The following is a 26078-nucleotide window of genomic DNA, read 5'->3' on the forward strand; positions in this document are numbered from 1 at the left end:
TTTATACTTTTGAAAGGGAGTGGGGGAGGAGTGGGGAGGAGAGGGGATTAAGTGGGAATGAATTTCAAAAATGACATGAGCTATATTCCATGAAAGAGAAAATTGAAAATACTATATGAATTATATGAAATATACTTATTGATTTCATTATGAAACATATTTTCTTCCCAAGAGATTATTTACAATAGATTAGAGAACACAAAAATTGATGTGAGGTATTTGCATAGAAGAACTTGTAATTGAAATAAAAAAAGGAAATAATAATGAGACGAAGTGAAGAAAAATGCTCCAACCATCGCATTGTTCAATGTGTACCAAACCAAAACAATGTACACCCTTAATTTCACTTCTTTTTTTTTTTATTTTATTTTTATTTCCTAAAATTACAAACATAAACTTAAAACTATCTTAATTAAATATTCCTAACTAACCTAAAACTAATCTTACTACACTTACACTTAATCTATGGGAAAGTTTTTATAAAAGTCACTAACTTTTTATAAGTCTCTATCGAAGAGGTATCTGCTTCACACTTTTTCTCCAGAGATGCATACTTCCGATCTAGTTCGGCGCGCGCCGTGAAACCTAACCTAACCTAACACCTATGACCCTAACCTACAGTATGTATTAATCTAATCTAACCTAACGCGGGAGTAAATTCACCATGTTGGTTCAATTAATACGTCATCTGTTGGTTTTGGTTTTGGTTCTATTATTCTAACATTTGGATCAATGTCCAGTCCTGGATATCCCAGTCCACCTGATGGCCTGACTTTATGGCTTTTCTCCAAAACTTCAACTCTCTCTTCTAGTACATCATACTTTTTCATTGTAGTCCCTGTTATGTTTGACATAGCATCAAATTTTTTATTTGTAGACGCTGTTATGTCAGACATTTTTATGTCCACATCATTTGTAAGTTTGTCAAATTTACGAGTGAAAGTTATCCGAGCCTCTGCAATTTTATCGTCAAATGCTTGACGGGCATCGCGAGCAATATTACCTATTGTGGATTGTATTGCAGCTTGTAGGGCTAGAAGTATAACCTCCTTTGTTCCGTTAATTTCCCCCTCAAGATATGATACAGTTACACAATCACTCTTGTCAATTGGTTCGCTTATATTTTTCAATATTTTTCTTTGCATGTCATAATGACCATCTTTTGTTAATTTAAAACCAATCCCGGGAGGACCTCGAATGACATTACCACCCAATTTTCTTTTTCTACCAAACTTATCGATTGTTTTAGACATTGTGCACTCTACGATGATTCTTTTCAAACTGATATTTCTTTCATTTACATTATGCTATATACTTTACAGTAATTGGTTAGGAAAATAGAAATGAAACAAATAATATTTTTATCATTTTTTATTCATCTAAGTAACTTGGTAAAAGTGATACATATACAATACATAATACAATAATCACAAATAAGAATGTTCCGGTTTGAAGGAATAAGCAATAATACTTCGAATTATAATTCAATTATTCATCTCTACAGTCAACAAATTGATTAGTTGGTCTAAGGCGCTCTCTTGAGAAAAAGAATGAACGATTTCAGACACCCAACGAATGTTATCATTAGGATCATTTCGATAAAATTCTATATCGCTATGACCCCATGGAAGAGTTCGAGTGGTATTCGGAATGATGAATCTCTTGTCGTCATGATACGATAAAGCGACTTTATTTTTCAATTCAGTGTAAATATCATGCAATACGCTTCTGAACGAGTTCATCTTCCTGAATATCATACCTCCCTCTTCAATGATTTTTTCATAGTCTTCACATGTCAATTCATTCTTTATAACAGATCGTTTCACACCTTTGGCCTTCTTCAGTTCACCATCAACAGATTTCACGTAATACGCTTTAGCACCTGTACCGTAAAAGCTGATTATTGGATCATTTGGGAATTCATCTTTGAAATTACCCAGAACTGACTTTGTCACTGGAATATTGAATTGGTTTCCTATTTTATAATTAGATGTATCGAACTTATTTATATTATTTTTGATAAATTCATAGAAATTGTCTGTATTTACTTTGAGAATAAGGGAGTCGGTATCAGTGTAGAGTAAGGACGCATCTTCTCCAAACTGTTGTTTGATACATCCATAGAAAAAATCATACATAACTGTTTTAGATAATTCTAGAATGGAAAATCCTAAATATAGTGGTTTATCATAATGAACTTTTACTCTAGCCAATTGAATGGCAACAAAATTTTCTGTAAAAATAGAGCATTTTTTAAAATTTGGTCGAGATATGAGACAACTAGCACCTATAGTTCTTTTTATATTTTCCCAATGTGTAATGAGTCTAACATCAATTCTATTGTCTACGTTTTCCATTGTTTTTCCATAGACTGCATTATTCATTAGTTTGTAGAAATCTTTTTCAGATTTGCTATTAGACCTATTACGCATTTCAGTATTCAAATCTATATAAGGCTTCATCCAACATGATTGCTTAAACCTCAATACTCTATGTGTGTTCATCACTATCAAACCATGATTGACAGCTTGCTGTAAGTTTCTATAGTGAACAATATATTTTCTTTTGTCGTTTAAATTTGGAATTAATTTGGGAACTTTCGATTTTGCATATGGAGGTATCAAACGTTCAACTAAGAATGGTAAATCGGAATGTTTATCATGAAGTTCTTGGGGATAATGTATATCCACTTCCAATACATATCCATAAGGACTATCGATATCCACATTCATTATATCAAGATTGAGAATTTCATGAGGTGCTAACCATGAAAATTCACCTGTTGGTAATGGTTGCGACATGCTGTGACCATATAGATTTGTTGCATCCAAATATGAAATGAATGAAGATGGTTCATTTGGATTATAATCCGGTAAAAATGTATTGTTTGCTTTATGTTTCCTTTCACTACATTGACTTATTCCACCACGAATACCTTTTTGAAAGAAGTGAACCATATCAATATCAGTTAGTAATTCCAATTCAATATTAGTATATTTCAACATGGCATCCCACGATAATCCGGGTGCAGTGAAGTATTGTGCCGGATTCAATTTATATTTATCAACAGATATATTTCTAAAGTTTTCAAAAATGTCACATAATAGTAACACATCTGACTTTAAATATAAATCAGAGTATTCACCCAAATCCTGACATTCGAATAAATTCCAAACTAGTTGAGCTCTCCCATAATCATTATCTGATATATGTTCACAATTGAGTTTATCATAAAATTGATTTTTGGTTGGAAGTCTTGGATGATTCAGTTTTTCGATGTCATCAACAAAACTATAGGGAAATACACCTTTCTTTCTCATCAAATTGAAATTTTCAATTTGTGGGAAATGTTTGCGCATCTCGATACACTGATCAGATGTTAAATTTGCACCTAAATTCTCCAAAGAACTAGGCATGAATCTGAAACTATCAATGAATCTCATTTTCAAATAATTCTTCTTCACCCTACCATCTTTATCCGTATAGGAGTGTGTAAAGAGATGTTTTGTGAAAGATATATATTTTTCATTAGTTTGTGGGATGACATCCACTTTATCTTTGTTTTTATACAATTCCTTTATGAATAAATGACAATCATATCCACTGAGATTGTGAAAAATTATAGGAATGAAATTTGGCAATTTAAAATTCAAATTACAAGATGAATGAGCAGCAGGGGACCTTTTTTTTCCTGTGAGGTGACAATGATCCCTCACTTTGACTTCGCCATCATTAAATTGTTTGGAACAAATGCCACAATTTGTGGCAGAAGCAAACTGTTCCTCTTCCTCAGGAGTTTGTACATCCATAGGAATAGGAAACCTGAGATGATTTTCATAAATATGCATCCACACCCCTATACGAAACAAATTTTGATAAATCATCATTGTATGAACATTTAATCAAATAAGCAAATGAATAAGGCTCATGTTTGAATGTCTTGATCGAATACGAGTATTCAGGATTTGGTTTAGTGGTTTGAATCGGCTTCAGTACTGATTCAAAATCTGCATACACTACAAATGGTACCTTCATTTGTTTCTCAAAGTTTTCAAAAGTTAGTATATTTTCAGGTACCGTTTTCCCATATTTATTGACTTTGAAATTGGTTGATGGTGTTGTAGTACTCAAGTGATTACAATCATTTATCTTATGACGTAATAGTAATTGTTCATTAGAAAAATATAATAAACAGCCATCACAAAAATATTTCTTATGTTCATGAGCCGATAATTGGCTTGAAACTAATCTTGAAAGATCTTTGATCCAACAATAATGATTATTACCGAAATCATCTGTGATAAGTAACAAATTGACATGTCTTCTAAGTCTTCTCTGAGAGTAACGTAATGGTCCAATTATTTCATACATTATTTTACCCTTCTCGAATTTACTTTCTAAACCGTACACATTAACTGAAATATCATTCTTGTCTTCAAATTTCACAATATCTTTCAACTTTACCGGAAAATTCATACCTGTTACATCTATGACTGTACTGAAATGTGGATACGATGAAACTTCTGATGTTCTATCGATTGCAGGATGTAGTGCTGAAGTGATAGCCCATGCAAAACAATGCTGATCTTCATTACGGACATTAACCACGGCCTTCCTACGCTCAATACATTCAGGCAGCTTCACATATGAACATCCACTGAGCGGGCTGTATTTATTAATGTTCAACTCCAGAAACATGATTTTTTCACAAGTCCAACCTTAAATACAGAACAATATTACTAATCCATCCAATTAAAACTTGGTAGAAATGTTTACCTGAATCACGTTCCTGGAATTCTGTAGTTTGAGCGATAATCCCATTTCGAAATCCATCAAATAAGGAATTCAAATCAGTAGATTGATCAACTGTTCTATTCTGTGAATTAAATGATTTGGTTTCCTTCAGGTCTTGTGTTTGTAGAATATAACTCCCAAATACTTCCATATTCACTTTGATGATTTTGTGAACCCTGATGGCCGATTCCAATAATTCTATAACTTTCTGCCTGATTTCATTAAAGAATAACATGTAATCGGTGGAAACAATGGAACTCTGCACCCTGTATGTCGCAATCCGACGTTTGAAGGCGCTCTTTATAATTTGAACACCATCACTGAATTGAACACATGTATTATTCTTATGTTGTAGAGTTCTATTGTGAGAATTCACTTGAGTCAATGGAATCTTCACATTACAACAATTACATGTGTACATAGGTGCTGCAGCGTCATCTAATCTCACTCGTTTCACTGATGGCCCTCCTTGGCAACTCTGGAGCTGATGACGACGAAGGTTGTCACTACGGGTAAAAGATTTACCACATTCACAAGAATACATTTTCTATGATATGTTCTCACTAACTCACTCGATGGAAACTGACATAACCAACACTCGCCCGCTTCTTAAATACCATAATCCACGTCGCCTGCGCATCACCGTAGAGAGTGAGGGTAGGTAAGGACACATCGATGCATCCGCTAGAGATGCCTGACGTCACAGCCAAGCCCATCTCCCAATTTGATGCGATAACAGTTGCCGGCACGAGCAAGCAGTGATCGTTGCGCTCTCGGAGAGGGCAGACGTTTGCACAGTCCTCGCCCGCCTGCGTGTCACCATCAATAGCGAGGGTAGGGTGATGCGTTACGTCACATCATTCACTGCTTCGAGAGCGATAGCCGAACAAGCAATTGTCGTTGCGCTCTCGGAGAAGACAGACGTTAGCACAGTCCTCGCCCGCCTGCGTGTCACCATTGATGGCGAGTCTGGGGCGTTACGTCACATCCTTCACTACATCGAGGGAGGTGAGAGCAGACCGATGAATACGCATTACTCTGCCACACGTCGTGGAGTGAACATGTCGCTCTCTAGCCGTTGAACGGTTATTGCTGTGACGTCACTCCACTACTAACTTGGTGCCCTCACACCGATGGAGCATTCATTACTTGGAGGATCTTCGAAGTATGCAGACGTATGTTTGTACATAGACAAACAAGCACATGATGAAACCCTGTACCGTGCATTCTCTAACACACACACACACACACACATACACACACAAAATCTCATATGAAAAAAAAAATCTGAACGATCCATGCACCAGACACTTCAAGGTCACAACGCCTTGACTTCACTGCACAACAAAAAAAAGCAAATAACACGTCATATTGGTGGGGGGAGGATTAGAACCGGGAAAAAATTTCTGAACGATCCATACACCACACCCTTCAAGGTCACATCACCTTGACTTCACCAAACAACAACCAATAAAAAAGCAATTAATACGTCATAGTGGTGGGGGGAGGCTTAGAACCGGCTCAAATCTCCTACTCACACCGTGTATAAAATAACGTTACGACTGACTCTGTGTTTTCTACATTTTTCGTATGTAAATAAAAAAGATATTCTTCGATGTTGAAGTTTAAAAATTATTACTTTTTACAGCAATCATAAATGAAAGTGAAACGATATATTCGAGTGTATTGGTATGTACAGGTAATAAATGAAATTTTGTCCATCCTGTTCAATAATAGGCATGCATGCATTCATTTTATTACTACAAAAAAATGGAATGTATTCACATCAAAATATTCTCGCAACAAAAACAAGTTCATTCAACAATGTTCTTTGTTCGCATACCTATTTGCTAACTTCTAACTTTTTTGTTTTCAGTAACAGTTACACACAATCAGTCTGGTACAATTCGAGTTGAATAAGTACACCTTAGTACTTTTTTGGGACTTTTTCACCCTCCATACTTCTACAACATAGACAGATGAATACAAACAGCAAAAAAATAATTTTACTTTCCCGCCGCTTACACAGAAATATCTGAAAATAACGCTAGTTGCACACACACCGATTTTGGTCGGCCGGTATAAAATCGGCCGATATTTTATTGGTAGCGGGAGCTTGCACACTCACCGAATTTTTATCGGTCAAACAATCAGTTGCTTTGTTGTCGTAATCAGCACGCACTACCAAAACGAAGTTAATGCGTAGTAACTACAATTTCACCGAGCATTCGAGACTGGAATGGTCGGTAAAAAACCGGTGAGTATGCAAGAATGTATTTAGTCATGTACGCCACTAGTTCCCGGTACTGTCGGCGATACAGTGGCAGTGGACGGCTGCTCACCGGTATTTTACGGGCGACGATCACCGGTCGGCATGTGTGCCAGGTCCCGTTCCCACATGTGGTTCACTATTGGAATTTGGACGACCGGTACAAAGTCGGCCGTCCAAAATCGATGTGTGTGCAACTAGCGTATAATGGCGATTATTAACCGGTTCGGCATGTCGTTGAGATTTGGTGACGTTTACGCAGCCTTTCACTGATCCGCTTCCTTGAGACTATTTTCTAAACCAATATTCTTCAAATAACGTGCTGATTTCATTTTTAGAATTTGAAAGTAATGAAAATGGGCCTCATAAATGGCAATGATTTTGTTGTCCTACACAATGAATGAGTTAATAAACAATTGTTGTGTGAAACAACTGAATATTCATGAGTAATCATTCAAGTTTCAGAAAAAACATTCAGCTGAGTCACTGGTAGTTACTGGATTTTATTGAGTATACATTCGATACGAGTTATTCAGAAATAGTTTACCAGAATTAAGGTAAGTTTGTAGATACGGTACAGTTCTCATTACAAAATAGTGAACAGAAAGAAAAACACAATATACGGCTCCGTCAGCAAAAGAGATAAGTGTTCAATATAAGTTTAACTGCTGCATACTGATTGATATCAGTAGTAATCATCCAAGGACAATCATAATTATGAGATAATTTCTCTACAGTTTATGAAAGCATGTTGTTTGGTGTCAACTGATCGATTCTCACTAGACCTGCAAAACTTCAGATTTTACGAAAACTTCGAAGTGAACTGTGGAAACATACATAAATTACGTCTTACGAGTTTCATTATTTTTCAACCTACCCTCCGCCCTTGTCGCTTCGCTACTGCTTACATTTGTGAGACCCCTTAGTGTGACGTCACATTATTTACAATTTTATTCTTTTACACGAAATTGAATTGAATTCCAATTAAAAAAGCAGTTTCACAATTATTTCATTTCCAATTTAATCATTTTTCAATTACATCAACATCGAATCAAATAAAAATTAACTAAACATTAACACAAAGGAAACAGATAGAAGTCCATGGACTAGATTGAGTCCATAAAAATTAGTAAATTTCCGTGGTTGAACTAGGAATTTAACAAGATTCCGAATTCAAAGTTGGAATTTAATGATTTAAGTATTTCGAAATTGAAGTAGCAATATGAGTTTACATATGTCGAGTTTTATTGAATATACATTCAGTACATATAGGTACATTTAATATCAACAATTAATATCTAGTTATTTGGTTTCATTTCAGAATCATTTCAACGGTGTGATCTCGGGAATTATCAGCAACAAATTAGAATAGTTGAAGACACATTCATATCTTAATTCACAGGAAAGCCATTATAAATATGTTTCGTGCTGTATTTCTCTAAAAAGAAGACTTGGTGTTCCTATCAAATCATTGGTATGGGAAATAAGTTACTTTTCAACGATTTTCTTACCACGTTCACCAAAAATTATCATTGAGGTGTCAATAATTCATCTAGAAACTTTTTGAATAATTTCCCTGCAAAAAAGTTCGATTCAGATGTCAAAATAGGGCTAAAAACTACTAGAGGCGTTCTCGGGTGAATATTCATTGCTATAAAATATTTTTTTAACTGAAGGAACGAATGAAAAATTTACAACTTCTTCCCAGAATATGAGAGAGAAATACATGTATCCAACAAATTAACGCACCACTTTGAAATTTCAAAATATTTAATTGGCAATAAAAAAATTACATAAAAATTGTAAACCACTCGTATATACATATTATTTGTGAACTCGATATTTATTGACTATGTTTCATTGCTATAGTTTTTATATGCAACAATAAAAAAAGATACAAAAATGAATCAATTCAGTTTCCAAATCTGAACGAGTTTAAGATGCATTTGGCCACGAGGTAATACTATTCAAAGAAGTCTGGAGTCGATTCAATATGTCCCACATCCATCTCATGGATGTTATAAATAAATAATCTTCGGATCATGCTCACAAACCAAGACAAGGGCGACATCGGGTAACTAGACCTATACAGGTTTTTTAATAATTTCGGCTCTTCGACAACTTTTTGTAACACACACAGAGTCTACAGTTTCAAAATGTGCGTGCTATACAAATCAGTAGTAAAAATATTCGTCAGCAATTTTGAGAATATAACATAATGGCTGCCTCGAGGTCCACCATTAACTGCAGTCCATCGAAGGTAAAAACTACTTTTTGCCAGAGAACATGTCAATTGGTTATGGGCTAACTGAAAACGAGTACCTACTACTTACCGAGGAGTCCCGATTTTGTTAACCTACTCCATAACGACATACGTTTTTCTTTGACCCAACGAATGATATGCGCAATGTAATGTTTCATATACGACATCATTTGGTGGAGGATCCATTATGGTGTGGGGTGATATTACTTTGACTTTATGCAAGGACCTAGTGGTCATACACCTTGTAACTATTTCAGCTGAAAAGTATGTACTGTAGATCTTGGAGCAATATTTCTTGCTAGTTCAAGACAACGCCAGACTTCATGTTGCACAGATAGTCTGTAGTTACTTATGTTATTAATACTATGGCATGTCCAGCACGTAGCCCGGACTTGAATCCAATAGAACATATCAGGGATATCCTTGGTAGGTGTTTATGTGCGGAACTGATCCAACCAAACAACTGGCAGGAACTGTAAAAGAGGCATATTAAAATTTAAAGTAACCTCGACCAAATTTAAATAAGGCAATTAATTTCAAGTATGGGTGGACGATGTGATGCTGTTATACGTAGTAGAGGTGAAAATATTCATTCTTTTTTGTGCATTTTCGTTAATTTTGTTCAGATCTTTTTATACATTTCCAGATTTATTTTGTTTTTTATTTTACTTCAATTACTACACCAAAGGTTCCAAACAGTGCCTCACAAGTTGAATGATGGTTGACAATGCCTCGTTTTCGTACTTTAGAAGAAAAAACCGAAGGCGTAATTACCATGAAGCAAAAATAATATTTAATGAGCGCTTCCCAAATAATCCAATATCTCGTACCTACTTAAGGGAATTGGTCAGTAAATTTCAAAGAACTGGTTGCCTAACGAATGAAAAAGGATCTGGAAGAGAATCTATTTCAGACAAACAGCAAATCAACGTTCTGGCAACTGTTGTTAATAATTCGCAAGAAACAACGAAAACGGTAGCCATAGATTGTGGCGCATCTACGACCACTGTAACAGAAGACGACCCAGATAAAAGACTCCAGTTTTGTGTGGTCATGTCTGACCGCATAACCCAAAATCCCGGTTACATTAACTCTATTTGTTTCACTGATGAAAGTCGGTTCTTTCTAAATGGAACAGTAAATAGACAGAATGTGCGTTATTGGTCAGACGTAAATCTGCAGAGAAGATCAACGTATGGGTTGGTATTTTGGGTGAAGAATTTTAAGTCCAATATTTATGACAGAAAATATAACTGGGCATCTGAATTTGAATATGCTTCAAAATCAGATTCGTCACATTATTCAAAAAGTAGTTGGGGCAAACCCAAATGAATTTACTATGAATATTACTTTTCAATAAGATGGTGCACCCCTCACTACTACGGTGGATAGGCCGACGTGGCCCCATTAAATGGCCAGTTAGGTCACCTGATATGACACCAATGGACTTTTTCCTGTGTGGGTACATAAAATCTAAGGTGTACGTCACGCAGCCACAGTTACCCCGGAAACATTTGATAACGTTGGTAATGCATTCCAAAACCGATGTGGACGGGGAACATTTCGAGCAGTTGCGATGTTGAATAGAGACTCGGAAGGCCTTCAAAACCAGGAGCCACGTGACTCTCTTTTACATTGAAAAAGTTGATGGTGCCCTCTTGATACTAGACCACAATCATTTTTATGCCAAAAAGTAGTAACATTTTACTTAAATTTTGCCCGACCTCGATAGCTTGTTCCGTTCAAAAGGGAGGACTTTTTACGTCTTCACTGTATATTATGAATTACCGCGTTTTTCTATTTGACTGTTTCTTTGAATACGATAAACTCGAAAACTACCAAAATGTTGTCCATATAGTTTTCACCAATAGACGGAATAGACCAAGGGGAAGGTGTATGTGTATATATACTTTTGTATGAATTGGTTGAAATGTGGAAATGTTATTCGTTGGAAGTCGGGGAGGTGGTGCTACTCTACGAGCTTTCATGAAAAACGCAGCATAATTCTTTTGACATATAACAAAAGAATCCTCTAAATATTATTTTTTACTGGTCTACCAAAAAATTTGTAATGGCATGCGTGTGTCTAATTTTCTAATGTTAGCTTACAATTTAAATTTTCAATGTTTATAATAACGGTTGATAATTTAATAATGGACAGCTATTCAGACGGATATGATAATAATCCTTATCAAATGAATACTTTAGTTACCTTGAACATTTCATGGACATTATAAATGCCATGAGTAGTTGTTTACAGCTGATTCTCGGCCTCCCCCCACCACTATGACGTATTAATTGCTTTTTTTATTGGTTGTTGTTTGAAGGGTGTGGTGTATGGATCGTTCAGAATTTTTTTCCCGGTTCTAATCCTCCCCCCACCAATATGACGTGTTATTTGCTTTTTTTGTTGTGCAGTGAAGTCAAGGTGTTGTGACCTTGAAGTGTCTGGTGCATGGATCGTTCAGATTTTTTTTTCATATGAGATTTTGTGTGTTTATGTGTGTGTGTGTGTGTGTAGGAGAATGCACGGTACAGGGTTTCATCATGTGCTTGTTTGTCTATGTACAAACATACGTCTGCATACTTCGAAGATCCTCCAAGTAATAAATGCTCCATCGGTGTTAGGGCACCAAGTTAGTAGTGGAGTGACGTCACAGCAATAACCGTTCAACGGCTAGAGAGCGACATGTTCACTCCACGACGTGTGGCAGAGTAATGCGTATTCATCGGTCTGCCCTCACCTCTCCCGAAGCGATGAAGGTTCGCTCTAGCCCCGCTATCGATGGTGACACAACGGCAGCCGAGGACCGTCTGCCTAGCGTCTACCCTCTCCGAGACCGCAACGACTATTGCTTGCTCGTACCGGCAACTGTTATCGCATCAAGTTGGGAGATGGGCTTGGCTGTGACGTCAGGCATCTCTAGTGGATAGCAACTAGCAATGTGAATCTTTCACGGTTTCATGGTGGGGGTGACTCACACTGTTTAATATAAAAGAAATGCCTGGCACACTATGAAATCAGTAGACGAATATATCTGCAGCAGTTAGCAATTGGTAGAGTGTTATTCAGTTCGTAATAGAAGGAAGACGGTGAGTGTATTTGTCTGTTGGAAATTGTTTATATTTTCATATATATTTTCATCATGTCCGTTTCAAAAGTAGACTTGAATAAAATTAATAATTTGATTGTACAGGAGGTTGAAATACTAGAGCAAAAGGCCTTATCATCATTGCCAATTGATGAAGTGTACATAATTAAAAATATGTCAACTTATTCTACACGATTTGGTAAATCAATTTTATTAACTTTGCAAGATGTGAGCAATGATAAATTATTTAAAACATGGCTACCAAAACGTATTTCGTTGCAATTCAGTGATGACGATATATCTTGTATCAACTCATCAGGTGGTAAATATACGATGATGTATTTAGGACAGAGCCAACAAAGTTTTGCTGGCATGAAAACGCGATCTCTAGTCAAATTCAATATGATTGAATAATAGTAATAATTTATAGTGAATTTCTTTAGGTCATAGCTTACAAAGTTTTTTTGGTGTGAAAACGATAACTCTAGTCAAATTCAATATGATTGAATAATAATAGTAATTATAATGAATTTCTTATTGTTTTATTAATATTCATATATTAGATGATAATAATTATATGGAAATATAAACATTACTAACTTAGTTGAATACACTCACTTTGTAACTACAAGTAAAATGGGAATGTGAGTATTATATCACTGAAAAATTGGAGGTTGCTTATTGTTTTTTTTTATTCAATTTCAGTTCCACCATTTAAAGATGTGGATGCAGTACGCAAGTCAAGATTGGGTCGATGTTGTAGATCTCAAATCATCGGTTCAACATTTGTCGTCTAAATTGAAGGTGTTGGGTGATGGAGCCGAACATGCAAGCAATTATGATATGAGTGTATGCTATGATGAAAAACAAATCGAATTATGCCTTCGTGATGCTGAGAACTATTGGAGTGGTGCAGAAGTTTGTAACAAATTTTTGGATAATGAATTGGAATTGTGGCAACTTTGTGATGTTATGATTGAACTGAACCTAAGAAGATTCCTGTATAGCCTCCAACCATACTTGCCAGAATGGATTATTCATCACTTTGAATTGAATGATGAAAATCGAGAGGAAATTGAAGATGGTCGCGAAAATGATGATTATGAGGAAGAAGTTATTTCAGATAGTCTGTATGTTCCTGTAAATCATAAATAATGTCAAATAAAAAACTTTGTATTATTTTCATGTTTTATTTATTTAAATCTCATGAAATACAATAGAAAATGATTACAAAACAATAAATATGATATAAAATACAATACATGATATAAGTCAGTTACAAATAAAAAAAAAAGATCATGAAACAGTACATGATAGAGTGAAAAAAAAAGTGTCAATATCTGCTATGAACTGAACCATCCAATGCATTGTATGTTAAAACTGTATCATGCAAAATTAATGCATATACTTTAGTGTTGTCTGGAAACTTGGTCTTCCTCGTCTCAAACTCAATCTTTATATCAATAGTTGATGATTTTGTTGCATTCGGTTGATGAGAACAATCGATGACGAATAGTGGATTCTCTCTAAATTGTCCAATGTCCATCAGAGGTTCACTCATATCTTTATCATAATAACTTCGCTGGAAACTCTCAAAAGCATAATAAGCAGGAGCATCAAGTTTTTTATCGAAATTCAAATTCCAACGCTCATATGGATAAACTTCAGAATTCAAGTATACTCGAATACCTACTATTGATATCAGCAGTTGTGAATTTTGTAATATCCTGTGTTCTATCTTCAGATGTGGTAGTACTTTGGAATGCGATGATGACAAAACGAGGAGTTTCCAATGCGTTAGTTGTTTTGATGGCCCATATGTCTGAAGAAGTCCCACGTAATGATGGTAGTTCATAGAGGTCCCACATACGATACGCCAACTTGATTTTGGCATTCAGACCGCTTTTGTTTATTCTACTCAAAAGTTTGAGCTTGTGTTTATCATCTGGTACAATATGTCTTATTTTCCATTCGATTTTATTTATTTCCAAATCAGCATCAACCTCACCTATATATGAGTTTTTGAATGATCGAGCGATAATCAAAATCAATTCCTGTTTGGCATTCAAGATACTTTTGTTGTAATCTTCAGCAAAACCCATCAAATATTTCAGTGGTAGTTTTCCACTAAAAACATGACTGTTTGTATCCAAGATATCTTGCTTCAATTGTGAAAGTCCCCAACCAGATGTCAATAATGTGTTAGCATGAGATTGTCCAAATGATATCATGGTTTTCATTGTAGATGTTATCCCAGGTTTTCTAACAACAGCCACTTGTTCACCACCCATTTCATAACGAATTTCGTCAAAGAGAAATGCAATTGCATTATTCGAGAGATAGCATGTTTTCGCTACATCTTTGGGGGTGAATTTACCTTCTATGTAAATGAAGCTCTCGGCAATATCTAGTATAACATCTTGATTATTGATTGCAATTCTGATTTCATCCGAATTCCTGAATAGCGGTGATCCATAGGGCTTATATGTGTGCTCATGTAAACTTATGAGAGAATGATCGAGCACTGGTTCATTGAATATATTCAACTTTTCATTGTTTGTTTCGAGCACCATTGTTATTTTCTCACTTTCAATCCAATCGATTTCAAAAATTTAAGATCACTCACAGACAGAGCGTTATGTGCTAACTGTTTAGCATACACTTGTGGAATGAGCTTCTTTTTATGCACACCTTTCCTTTTGATAGTGCAACTCGTTTGGGATTGTTCAATGCGATTTTGTCTATTATAAATGAAACCCATAACAACAGTTATTCGATTTTCTTCAATTCCAAAATAATGAAAATCTCTTCTTCACTTCCAAAATCGATAAGGTTATTTTTTTCATCCAAAATACGCACTGTAATGTTGTGAATCAATTGACGACCTTCTGGACTGACAGGCATATATATAATACTGTGTGGTTCTTTAGTAAGATTGTAGCCAGGTTCAACATCAATATCGAATGAGAAAAGAATGTGGGATTCTTCACCATTTATATATGAACCAGATATTATATTGCAATCTAAGCAGATAAGTCTCACAGTTGTAATGTTTATTGGTAATGATGATTCATGTATCTGATTTGGTGGAAATATTTCATGAGCGAACCCCATCATTTCTGCTATTGAATTTGGATGTGTCAGATCAATTTCATATTTGGATCGCATTTCACATTTGAATGTATTATTATTGGCGTGTAGATAGAAAATATCATCTGCAACGACATCATTTGGTTTTTTATCATGAAACAATCTGAACATGATATGTTTCTGTATGACGGCATTGATCTCTTCTATTTCATAAGCACCACATGGAATTTCAATTGTCAACTTTTGGGGTATCGATGAGTTGTCATTACTGATTCTAAAACTAACTAAGTTATTAGCTTCAGTTATATTATTGATTGTATTGCATCCATAGAATCCCAAAAGTCCTAATCCATAACGACTGTTCCTATCCAATTCAATTGGTGGAAAAAATCCGCACTCAAGACACTTGTCCCGACAGCTTGTAGCTCGAACTTTCGTGACATGACTGATGAATATTTTGAAACACATTTCAATTTATTATTGTACACAGCAACAGCACATTTGAGACAATTTACACTTTTTGGAAGGTGTTTTATTGTAATAAGTATCATTTTTATTGATACCAATATTCACATCCTCTATATTACAAATACAACACATAGATTTCCGAGGTATAGGACCGTCATTAACATCCGATTCTGAATTTTGATCGTGGTGGTGGTGCTCATAACAATATCTATGTTTCATTATATCGATGTCATCTTGCAGTTGCTTAGGCAACTTTTCCCAAACATATGCAATCTCATGTGCAACACATGCAAGTATCACTTCCTTAGGCATATTTGCAAGCATCACTTCATCCATTTTTTTCAAGGTACCATATTTTGAAAACATTCTAAGTGAAAACCCCATTCCCTTGATAGCCTCCCGATCCAGTTTTGGTGTTGAATCCATTTTTATTTGGAAAATTATTTAGAGAGAAACTGCAAGCACAAGTGACCACAGAGAACTGTATTAAATTTCTGTTGTCGATCATAGTTATATTTGATTTTTACATTCGAACATTTTCGAAAGAATCGAGTCAATTCCAATGGTGGGGGTAGATCTCCAAAACTATCGAAATATGTGACTTCTTTCCCACATTTTTTATATGCCACCCAATGTGTTCCTGGTCCACTTATTCCATCTAAATTAACAATAGCTGTCTCGTTTTGTTTTGGACCTGAAGATGGTAATCTATCACGCATAAAAACACCACGAAAATGTGGAATTTTCATTTTTTGTGCATAATAACTGAGATCGTGATCAGTAAGAGGCCTCTGAGGTAGGGGTTCAATTAGGTTTTTGTTTTGTTTGTGGCTTTGTATGGTTTTAAATATAGTCCTAAACCTTTACGGTATGGTTTGAGATATATTCCACTTCCGCGTTTGCCTAATGCTACAGCCTCCATGGTTTTATTGTGACGATTGGCTTCCATTAAAGCCGCTCTGCTGGCTTTTGCCGAATTCACGGCCTTGGTAATACCAGCAGCGGCTCCCGCCAAACTTCCTAGTGCGGATAGTCCAGCAAAAATTGGTATCAATGGTAAAAGTCCACCGATCTTGGGAACAGGAATTATGCGTGGTGTGCGGATTTTCTTCTTTCCACCGGCAGCTTTAAGGTATTTACGTGCCGCCTGCAATGCCACAGTAATAGCTTTTTTGCTATTATTCGTCACAAATTGATTCCCACCAGCTTTCTTCAATACATTTCGCACTTTATGGACTATCCCAGCACCAAATGCAGCTTTTTTAATTTTATTTTTCTTCGTTTGTTTCCTCTTACATTTTTTCTTATTGGTACTACAACCCATGCCCATATGTCTTTTCGCTTTCATAATGTTGGTGACAAGTAATGCAGCTGCTCTTTCCCCAATACTCGCGTCCTTCGATTTAACCCTATCCCAAGCGCTGTATTCAAGTTCTTTGTCGGCTAAATGTCTTGCTGCAAGATCGGATGGATGCTTAGAATATTGAATATCGTGTTTTTTGCATTCAATATCTAATTTATTGATTCCAGGATCGTTACGAGCTAAACGTTGTTTCAATTTTGTACCTGGTCCACAGTATTGATAACCTCCGGGTAGATGTAATTCGAAAGGAAGTTTGTTTATTAAATCATTAACAAAACCACAACCTCTTTTAATTTTACGATCACTTTCAATACGTCCGTATCGTTTGATGGTACACATTGAAATGAATAAGCTAATAACATTTATATAGTCTCCAACCACGGCACGATGCGCATTGTAAAACAGAAAGAAAAGTTTGCTGTAGATAATCTAGATGAGAAATTTGGGTGTGGATTGAATGGACAAAAGGTATTCAGACATGGTCCACTACTTCCATCATCAGTTCGAGGACTCATTATAGGACCTTCAAATTGTGGAAAGACGAATGCAATGATATCACTATTAACACATCCACAAGGACTGAGATTTAGAAATGTGTATCTCTATTCGAAATCACTCAATCAACCTAAATATCAGTACTTGCGAAGTGTTTTGGAACCTATAAAAGGATTAGGTTTCTATACATTCAGTAATAATGCAGAAATAGTGGAACCCTCCGACGCTAAGCCTAATTCTGTTTTCATTTTCGATGATGTGATATGTGAAAAGCAAGATATTATTAGATCATATTTCTGTATGGGACGTCATAAGGATGTTGATTGTTTTTATCTAGCACAGACATATTCACGGGTACCCAAACAGTTAGTGCGTGACAATACCAATTTCATTTTAATGTTCAAACAAGATGAGACGAATTTACATCACATTTATTCAGATCATGTTTCACCCGATGTAACATTCAAACAATTCCAATTGATGTGTGTTAAATGCTGGGAGGACCAATATGGATTTCTAGTCATTGATAAGGATAGAAAAATAGATGAAGGTAGATATCGCAAAGGATTCGATAGTTTTATATACCCATGATCTTGTTTTTTACACTTATTCGATCACTGAATATTGTAGAGGTCACTTCATCAGCGAATTAGGCTATAATTTAAAAAAGGGCATTATGAATACAAAAAAAGATTCTGAAAATAAAAACAATGAAATGAATTTGAAACGTCAACTAGTAGAGACAACAGAAGCTGTCAGGCAGAAATTCAACTCTATCAAGAATGATAATATTGAAAATCGTACGACACTTGAAAGATTGTATGAGCCCATAATGAAACCATTGAATGTTTTATCATCAAACGCTACTTCTAAATCACCAGTGTTATCACCAAATCATGGAACTGTTCAATCTACTTCAAATTATCCCATGAGTACTCCAATAGGAAGAAAACAATCTTTTGCTAGTGTATCATCTGTGAATAGTGACACGAGCACACTTCAAGACGATATGAGAACAACTCTATTCGAAACACCATCATCGTCCCACATCGATTCCTCGGATCCTGACACCTCACCTGATATGAATGAAAGTGGTGAAGATGTTTTGATGAAACATTTGAATAATGTAAAATCTAGAAATCCAGCATATGATGGAACATTTGGCGTACGTATGGATCCTATTACACAAAAGCTGAAAATGGGAAGTCTAGTGGTGTATTTCAAAGATGGAAACATTTCATTTTGGGATGCTAATAAAGTGAAAAAATATGAATGCGCAGGTAGTCCAGAATTGTATGATATGATCTTTTTGAAGAATCCACGAGATGTTGATAATAAAGAAACTCGTCAAGTATATTCCAAAATATTGAAAATAACGAATGCTCCATATAAACAATATCATCAGAAGAATGGTTTTAAAAATACAAATTCTAAAAAATTTCGTGAAGTTATCAAACCTCTATTAGACTCACGACAATATCCAATAAGAAGTAGAAGTAAAATTGGTGGAGCACTCAAACGAGTGAAAATGGAGAAAATATATAATTCTAAACCTGTGAATTATGTGTACTGGAATTCACCGAAAGAGTTAGTTGCTCGCCTACGATTATTGGTAGCTTCAAAGTCAGCTGGTCATACAGGACATGACAATGAAATAATTTCAATAATTGAAGAATTACGTGAAGAAGGTATAATATATTAACATATTCACATGTAATGATCACTGTCACATCATCATTCAATGCAGTAACATTATCACATTTTCTCTTTAATCATATTGAAATAGAATGACTAATGAAATAAGTGATGTCAAACGACAAGTTGTTAATGAATTACATAAACCTGCAAGACGTAATTTTCGTAGAAGAATAACCACCATCAAAGGTTTTGCAGATCTATGGCAAATAGATTTAGCTGAACTGCAACCTTATGCAAAAAGTAATGAAGGATACCGATATATACTTGTAGTGATAGATTGTTACTCCAAATATCTGTGGACTGTAGCAGTTAAAGATAAAACAGGTAGTACAGTAACTAATGCAATGAAACATGTACTGAAAGAAGCCAAATACTCCCCCAAACACATACAAAGCGATCAAGGGAAAGAATTTTTCAATAAAAGCTTCTCATCTCTCATGCGAGAATATAATATCAATCATTATTCAACATTTAGCACAAAGAAGGCAGCTATAGCAGAAAGAGTGATTCGTACAATAAAGGGGTGGCTCTATAAGGAATTTTCGATGAGAGGTCACCACAAATGGCTTGATATTCTTCCAACTATAACTAGTAGATATAACAATAAAGTTCATCGTACAATAGGTATGGCACCCATTAATGTTGATCCATCAACAAGATTGATATTCAAAGGTATCAATGGAGTTGGAAAAAAACAAAGTAAACCCAAATTCCGATTGAATGATATTGTACGAATAAGCAAATACAAAAATATTTTTGAAAAGTCTTACACTGCGAACTTTACCACGGAACTCTTCAAGATTATTAAAATCAATAAAACTTTTCCCACAACCTATAATCTTGAAGATATGAATGAACAACCTATTAGAGGATGTTTTTACGAAGAAGAGTTATTGCGAACCGAAAATCCTGATGTATATCTGATCGAGAAAGTGCTGAAGAAAAGGAAAAATAAAGTATATGTAAAGTGGTTAGGACTTCCTAGTGAACAGAATTCTTGGATTGATGAATCAAATATGCTTTAAATGTATCTAATAATGTATTTATGAATAAAGTAATGTTAAAGTTCATTATTGTTTTCATTTCAATTATATGTAAGTGAATTGAAAAAATATTGCAGCGGTAAACATTGCCCCAACCATTCGCAATGTTCTGTGTATACCAAACCAAATTAATTGTATACTCCATTCCCGCTTAAAATTTTTTTCAACTCACAATATTGAGAACACAATACCATTCCCAAAACTAATCGCTGTCACTTTGAAATGCTTTCTCCAACTCTTTTCGCCAATTATCTCTCACTGATAATGCCGTCTCATAAAGTCGAGTCGACTCCTCAAGCTCTGCCTGTGCTTGCATTCTCGAACGTTGATTGAATTTGTCATCTTTCATGATTTTTGAACGTAGTTCATCTGCTTCTTTGCTCATGTTAGCCAATTCAATTTTCGCTAATGCAATCTTAGCATCTAATGCTTGAAGAGTGTCCTTATTGACACTAATAGCTTGCTCACTCTTTTCATGTTCAGCAATAGCCTTTTGCGCCTTTACAAGACGGCATTTCGCTTTCTTTTTCATATCTCCAAACCGAAGTAATGGAGTGAAAGAAGATAGCGATTCAGTCATCAAATCACCCTTCATTTCTTTGGGTTCACATTTTGTCTTCCTCTTCGATCTGTCACTTTTCGTTGTGGGCTTTTTCTCCTGCAAACCACTTTTCGATTGTTTTTTTTCTTTCAACTCAGTGACAATCGATGAAGATGCATTATTAACCTTCCTTTTGATAGTTCTGGATTTTTTATCAACACCAAGAGGGGGGGTAGATGAAGGGTGTTTGGATGATGATGATTGTGAAATGATTGGAGTTTCAACGATAATTTGTTGAATTGGTTCCGGCACATCTGCGAAGTTAACGAAGTCGCTAATATCAAAATCACTTATCGAGTCTTGAGACTGTAAATGTAATACTGGAATATTTTCAAAATTAGTGTGATCGATATCAACAAGTGGTGAACCATCTTCAGCAATCAATAGTGGCATGGAGCTCATGATAATGATTATTTAGGTTTGGAGGAATGATATGTGATAGCAATAGAATGTGGATAGGAAAGGTGATGATGTTACTGATACTTCACCTTTTATAGAAGAAAATAAACTAGCGCATGCGCTCTTTCGTCAACTAGCCCACTCTTTCATCGACTAGAGATGCCATATCCTTCTCTCCCACTTAAAACGAGTCAAGTGATAGGTGGGAGTCGTACCACTTCCGTTTCCTATTCAATCGTATAAGTCGACTTGCGATCCTGAAGTTCATTCATTCACTCTCTACAACTGTGAGCAAACAACAACAAGATGAATTCTGCAAAAATAAATGCTGCATTAAATAGAATATCTGCTGTTGATGAAAACAATTGGATAGACGAATCAGATGATGATGATGTCAATGTTCCGCTAGAGGAAGTGATAGTTGAAGCAGAAGATGTTGGAGTCGATGAAGATGAGATAGACGAAGTTGAAAACGAGGCCAACCAAAGCGACGAAGATGATGACGTGATGGAGTTTGAGAGGGTCATGGATGAAGAAGGAGATGATGAAGGGATAGAAGCTGACACAACTGAAGGCGATGGTGCTTTGAGGATCGGTATGCGAACGCTCAATGTCAGTGAGACATTGGAAGATCCCTTGGATTTGTATTGTGCAATGGATGCATACGTATTGATCAGCACAATAGATGGAGAGAACAAAAAACTATGCTGGTGCTGCTTTCGGTTTTATTCGCATAGAAACAATAATGGAGGGTGGTATGCCCATGTCAACACCCACAACACTGTCTCAATTATGGAAATGGGACAAAATTGGTGTGAAGCTTGCGAGAGGCCACTAACAAACTTCACCCGAGTATCTACATGTATTATATGTAATAATGTCCAACCTGTGGCACAATAACCGTGGACCTACTGGTCAAAAAAAAACAACAGCCCTTTTCAGGGCTACATTATTCACACAAACGGTAGTAGTAGAATTCACAGATTATGTGATAAATGACTACTTTGACTAAAAAGTCGAAGTTAGGATTTGGTTTATCATCGAATATCTGTGTATATGATGAGTACTACTTTGACTGAAAAGTCGAAGTTGATATTTTCTCAATCATTGAATATAATGATGAGTACTACAGAGTTGGATGATGATACTTTCACATAAGTTTTGACTATAGTGTTAACCTATTTCTGATTGAAAGTATAATGATAGCTCTGAAAATAGTTGTTTATTGTCTTTAATTGTAGCCCTTAAAAGGGCTGTTTTTCCTATTAATCCATACAATGGTATGGACTAACGCTCTTCATCATCAGAAACAATCATGATGGTGTCATCATCTGAATCATCTGTATCTGATGATATACTGATGATGTCGTCCTCATATTCATCAGATTCATCTGAATCAGATGATATACTAATTATGTCGTCCGCATGATCATCTAGCTCGTTATCCTGTAGATCGTCTAACTCATCTACTTCCTCTTGCATACGTTCCGGGAAATCATCAGGAAGATCGTAGATGCGTTGCAGCATTTCTGCGAAGGTTGTACTGAAATGATCAAACGTAGAATCTATTTCATGTACCTGGATGGGTCCTGTACTCATCATAGAAGACTCTGGTACACTCATCGGTTCGGTGGTGGAATCAGCAATCGACATTGTGGAAGAATGATGTAGAACTGGGATTGATACTATATTTATATTGGAAGAAATAAAACGGAGGGGGTGAAGTGTAAATGTAGAACAGTGTTTGAGATTCGAAAACATTAAAAATGACGATCTTCATGAAACTCTGAGCGATTATTATGAGAAATTCTAAGTGATTATTATGAAAAACTAATAAGAGAGAGGGAGGAAGACACTGCCCCAGCCTCGCAGTGCCTCGTGTACACCAACCAAAAAAGTGTGTACTCCGTGGAAGGAAAGGAAAGGAAAGGAAAGGAAAGGAAAGGGTGGGAGAAACAGGGAAACGATTACATATCGTCGTCGGAATTTAGGACATCATCGTCATCAATTAGGATAGGAGATGGCGGAGGACTGTCCTCGATAAGGATTGGGGATGGTGGAAGTCTGATGTCGCCAGCGTCATCGTCATCGTCGTCGTCATCCTCATCTGTGATGTCTACAGGCGGTGGGTCACCCCATTCGTCATCCCATTGGTAGGGATCCGGATAATTCCCGTCCGATAAGTCAGCTTCATCACTCCCAGTGACATGCTGAACCTGCACCCTGTAGTCATTATTCATGAATTCGAAGGGAATGTCATGAGGTGCCGTTGTGGAGTCCACGAATCCTTCCTGTATATATGCATAGTAAGGCATCTGAGGCTCCGGGACACTATAGGGCTCAGTAGTTGAATCAGGTTCCATGTTGGAGGTGGCTGATCAACTGAATATTCCAACAGATAATTCCTACTTTTATACTTTTGAAAGGGAGTGGGGAGGAGTGGGGATGAAAGAACTTGGAATTGAAAATGGAAAAAAAGAAAAATAATGAAAAGACGAAGTGAAGAAAAATGCTCCAACCATCGCATTGTTCAATGTGTACCAAACCAAAACAATGTACACCCTTTATTTCACTTCTTTTTTCATTTGTTTTTTTTTGTTTTTTATTCCTAAAATTATAATTACAAACCTAAAACTACCATGCTACCTAATTATCCTAAAACTATCCTAGTCGACCTAAAAACTATTTCCCTTTATTCAAAAATTTCTTTATAAATATTTTTAGTTCATTATTTAGCTCTATCGAAGAGGTCTCTGCCTTCCGCCTTTCCTTCAGAGCTGCAGTCCTTCGATCTAGCTCGGCCATCCTCATTAACAACTCGCGCCGTTGGCTAGCAATTTCATTCTCCTCCCGGGAAATGCTAGCCAACGCGGCCTCACTATTTCGTGAAGCAAGTGCAACATCCCTACACCTCTGTAGGAAAGTTTCCATCTCCTGGGGGTTAACCTCTCCGACAGGCTCCGGCACTGGTGGCACTTGTGGCGCGATCTCCCCGGCAGGCTTCGACACTGGTGGCACGACCTCCATGGCAGGATCAGGCACCGGTGTGAGTTCCATGGGTGTCAACATCGCTAATAATGCAAATTGGGTGAGGATTTCACCTGGAGATGGCACCCTCGGCACCGGCTTATATGCCCTCCGTCTTTCCACTGTCAATGCGAGCGGTGTGGGACGTCTCGGAGGATTCCTTTTGGCGGTCGACCAACTACCTGCATAAGGGTTAGTCCTATTGCATTTACTCCTATACCTTTGAATAGGACCAACCTTAGCTGCAGATTGCCGCTTGGCTTTGTTAACAACCCTGTCTTCCTGAAATGAGACAGGGCTGCGTGGCCGCTGCACACCACCCGAAGTTGAAGCCTTCACCTCTTGGACCATCGCCACCTCGTCTCCCTCGAACATGTCAGGGCTGCCTGGTCGCTCCACCTCAACATCCACAGGTATGATCGATGCCACAGCGTTGTCGATTTCCTGCGTGTAGTTTTCCATTCTGAAAATGTAATACAAAGTTAGTTGTTATGAAAAAGTAACATTGATAACTTACTCAAAATTCGCTTGTTGTAGACTGTAGAAGACTGCTGTATTAGACTGGTGTTGTAGTAGATTGCTGTAGCTGGACTGCACTCGATGAGAAGACTTGTCGTACTGAATGCCGAGAAGTGTGCTCCTCAGGGTGTAGGCAGAAGTGGGAGTGGTGGGAGTGAGGTGGGGGCGCGCATGCGCAATTGTGGGGTGAGGCGAGCAATGGTGGGAAGGGGGCGGGGCTAAAAGTGGAGGAGAGTGGGCGGGGACTACAGTGTGTTGTTAAATTTTTTTTTTTAATGAAACATAAAATTAAAAATTTTTAGTCATAGAACCGGCATTGGTCATCCTCAGTCATAGAACCGGCATTGATCATCTACTTGAATTGTGACTGGAGAAAAAAATCTTTATTTTTTGTAAATCTATATTATTAAAATCAATAATGGGGGTATTTAATGTTCAGTGTGTATGTAGAATCGATATTTTTTGAGAAATGAGTGGTGGAATCTCATTATTATAATATTGAATTTATTACACTTATTTTCAATTTTACACGAAAAATAGTAATGACAAAAGTTGTAGAGAATTTAATTTCCAACAAATTTGGTCTCTATTATTTTTTTCGCAGGATTGATATTTTTCGAGAAAAGAACGGGTTGTAATCTCATTATGTAATATTGAATTTATTACACTTATTTTCAATTTAACACGAAAAATAGTAATGACAAAAGTTGTAGAGAATTTAATTTCCAACAAATTTGGTCTCTATTAATTTTTTCGCAGGATTGATATTTTTCGAGAAAAGAACGGGTTGTAATCTCATTATGTAATATTAAATTTATTACACTTATTTTCAATTTTACACGAAAAATGGTAATGACAAAAGTTGTAGAGAATTCAATTTCCAACAAATTTGGTCTTTATTAATTTTTTCGCAGGATTGATATTTTTCAAGAAAAGAACGGGTTGTAATCTCATTAT

At 36.2% G+C, this 26078-nt stretch overlaps 3 protein-coding genes across 6 annotated transcripts in view; 1 reads left to right on the top strand and 2 right to left on the bottom strand.

The window, feature by feature from the left end:
* Positions 1-26078, top strand: part of Fdl (fused lobes) — a 245990-nt gene that overhangs the window by 45316 nt on the left and 174596 nt on the right. The window lies entirely within an intron of this gene.
* On the bottom strand, positions 3835-6328 carry LOC141483389 (uncharacterized). Its single transcript, XM_074178039.1, has 2 exons — positions 4777-6328; positions 3835-4718 (listed from the first exon to the last, which is right to left on the bottom strand). Exons 1-2 carry the CDS (start codon positions 5336-5338, stop codon positions 3835-3837), a joined length of 1446 nt encoding a protein of 481 aa, XP_074034140.1. The 5' UTR covers positions 5339-6328.
* LOC141483455 (uncharacterized) lies at positions 24243-25874 on the bottom strand. Its single transcript, XM_074178110.1, has 2 exons — positions 25120-25874; positions 24243-25065 (listed from the first exon to the last, which is right to left on the bottom strand). The coding sequence occupies exon 2, from the start codon at positions 25062-25064 to the stop codon at positions 24258-24260; it is 807 nt and encodes a 268-aa protein (XP_074034211.1). The 5' UTR covers position 25065; positions 25120-25874; the 3' UTR covers positions 24243-24257.

The sequence above is a fragment of the Leptinotarsa decemlineata genome, unplaced genomic scaffold (genome assembly GCF_025532065.1).
Source record: "Leptinotarsa decemlineata unplaced genomic scaffold, Ldec_3_MD MMD2_tig00003348_RagTag_RagTag, whole genome shotgun sequence".
NCBI lineage: Eukaryota > Metazoa > Arthropoda > Insecta > Coleoptera > Chrysomelidae > Leptinotarsa > Leptinotarsa decemlineata.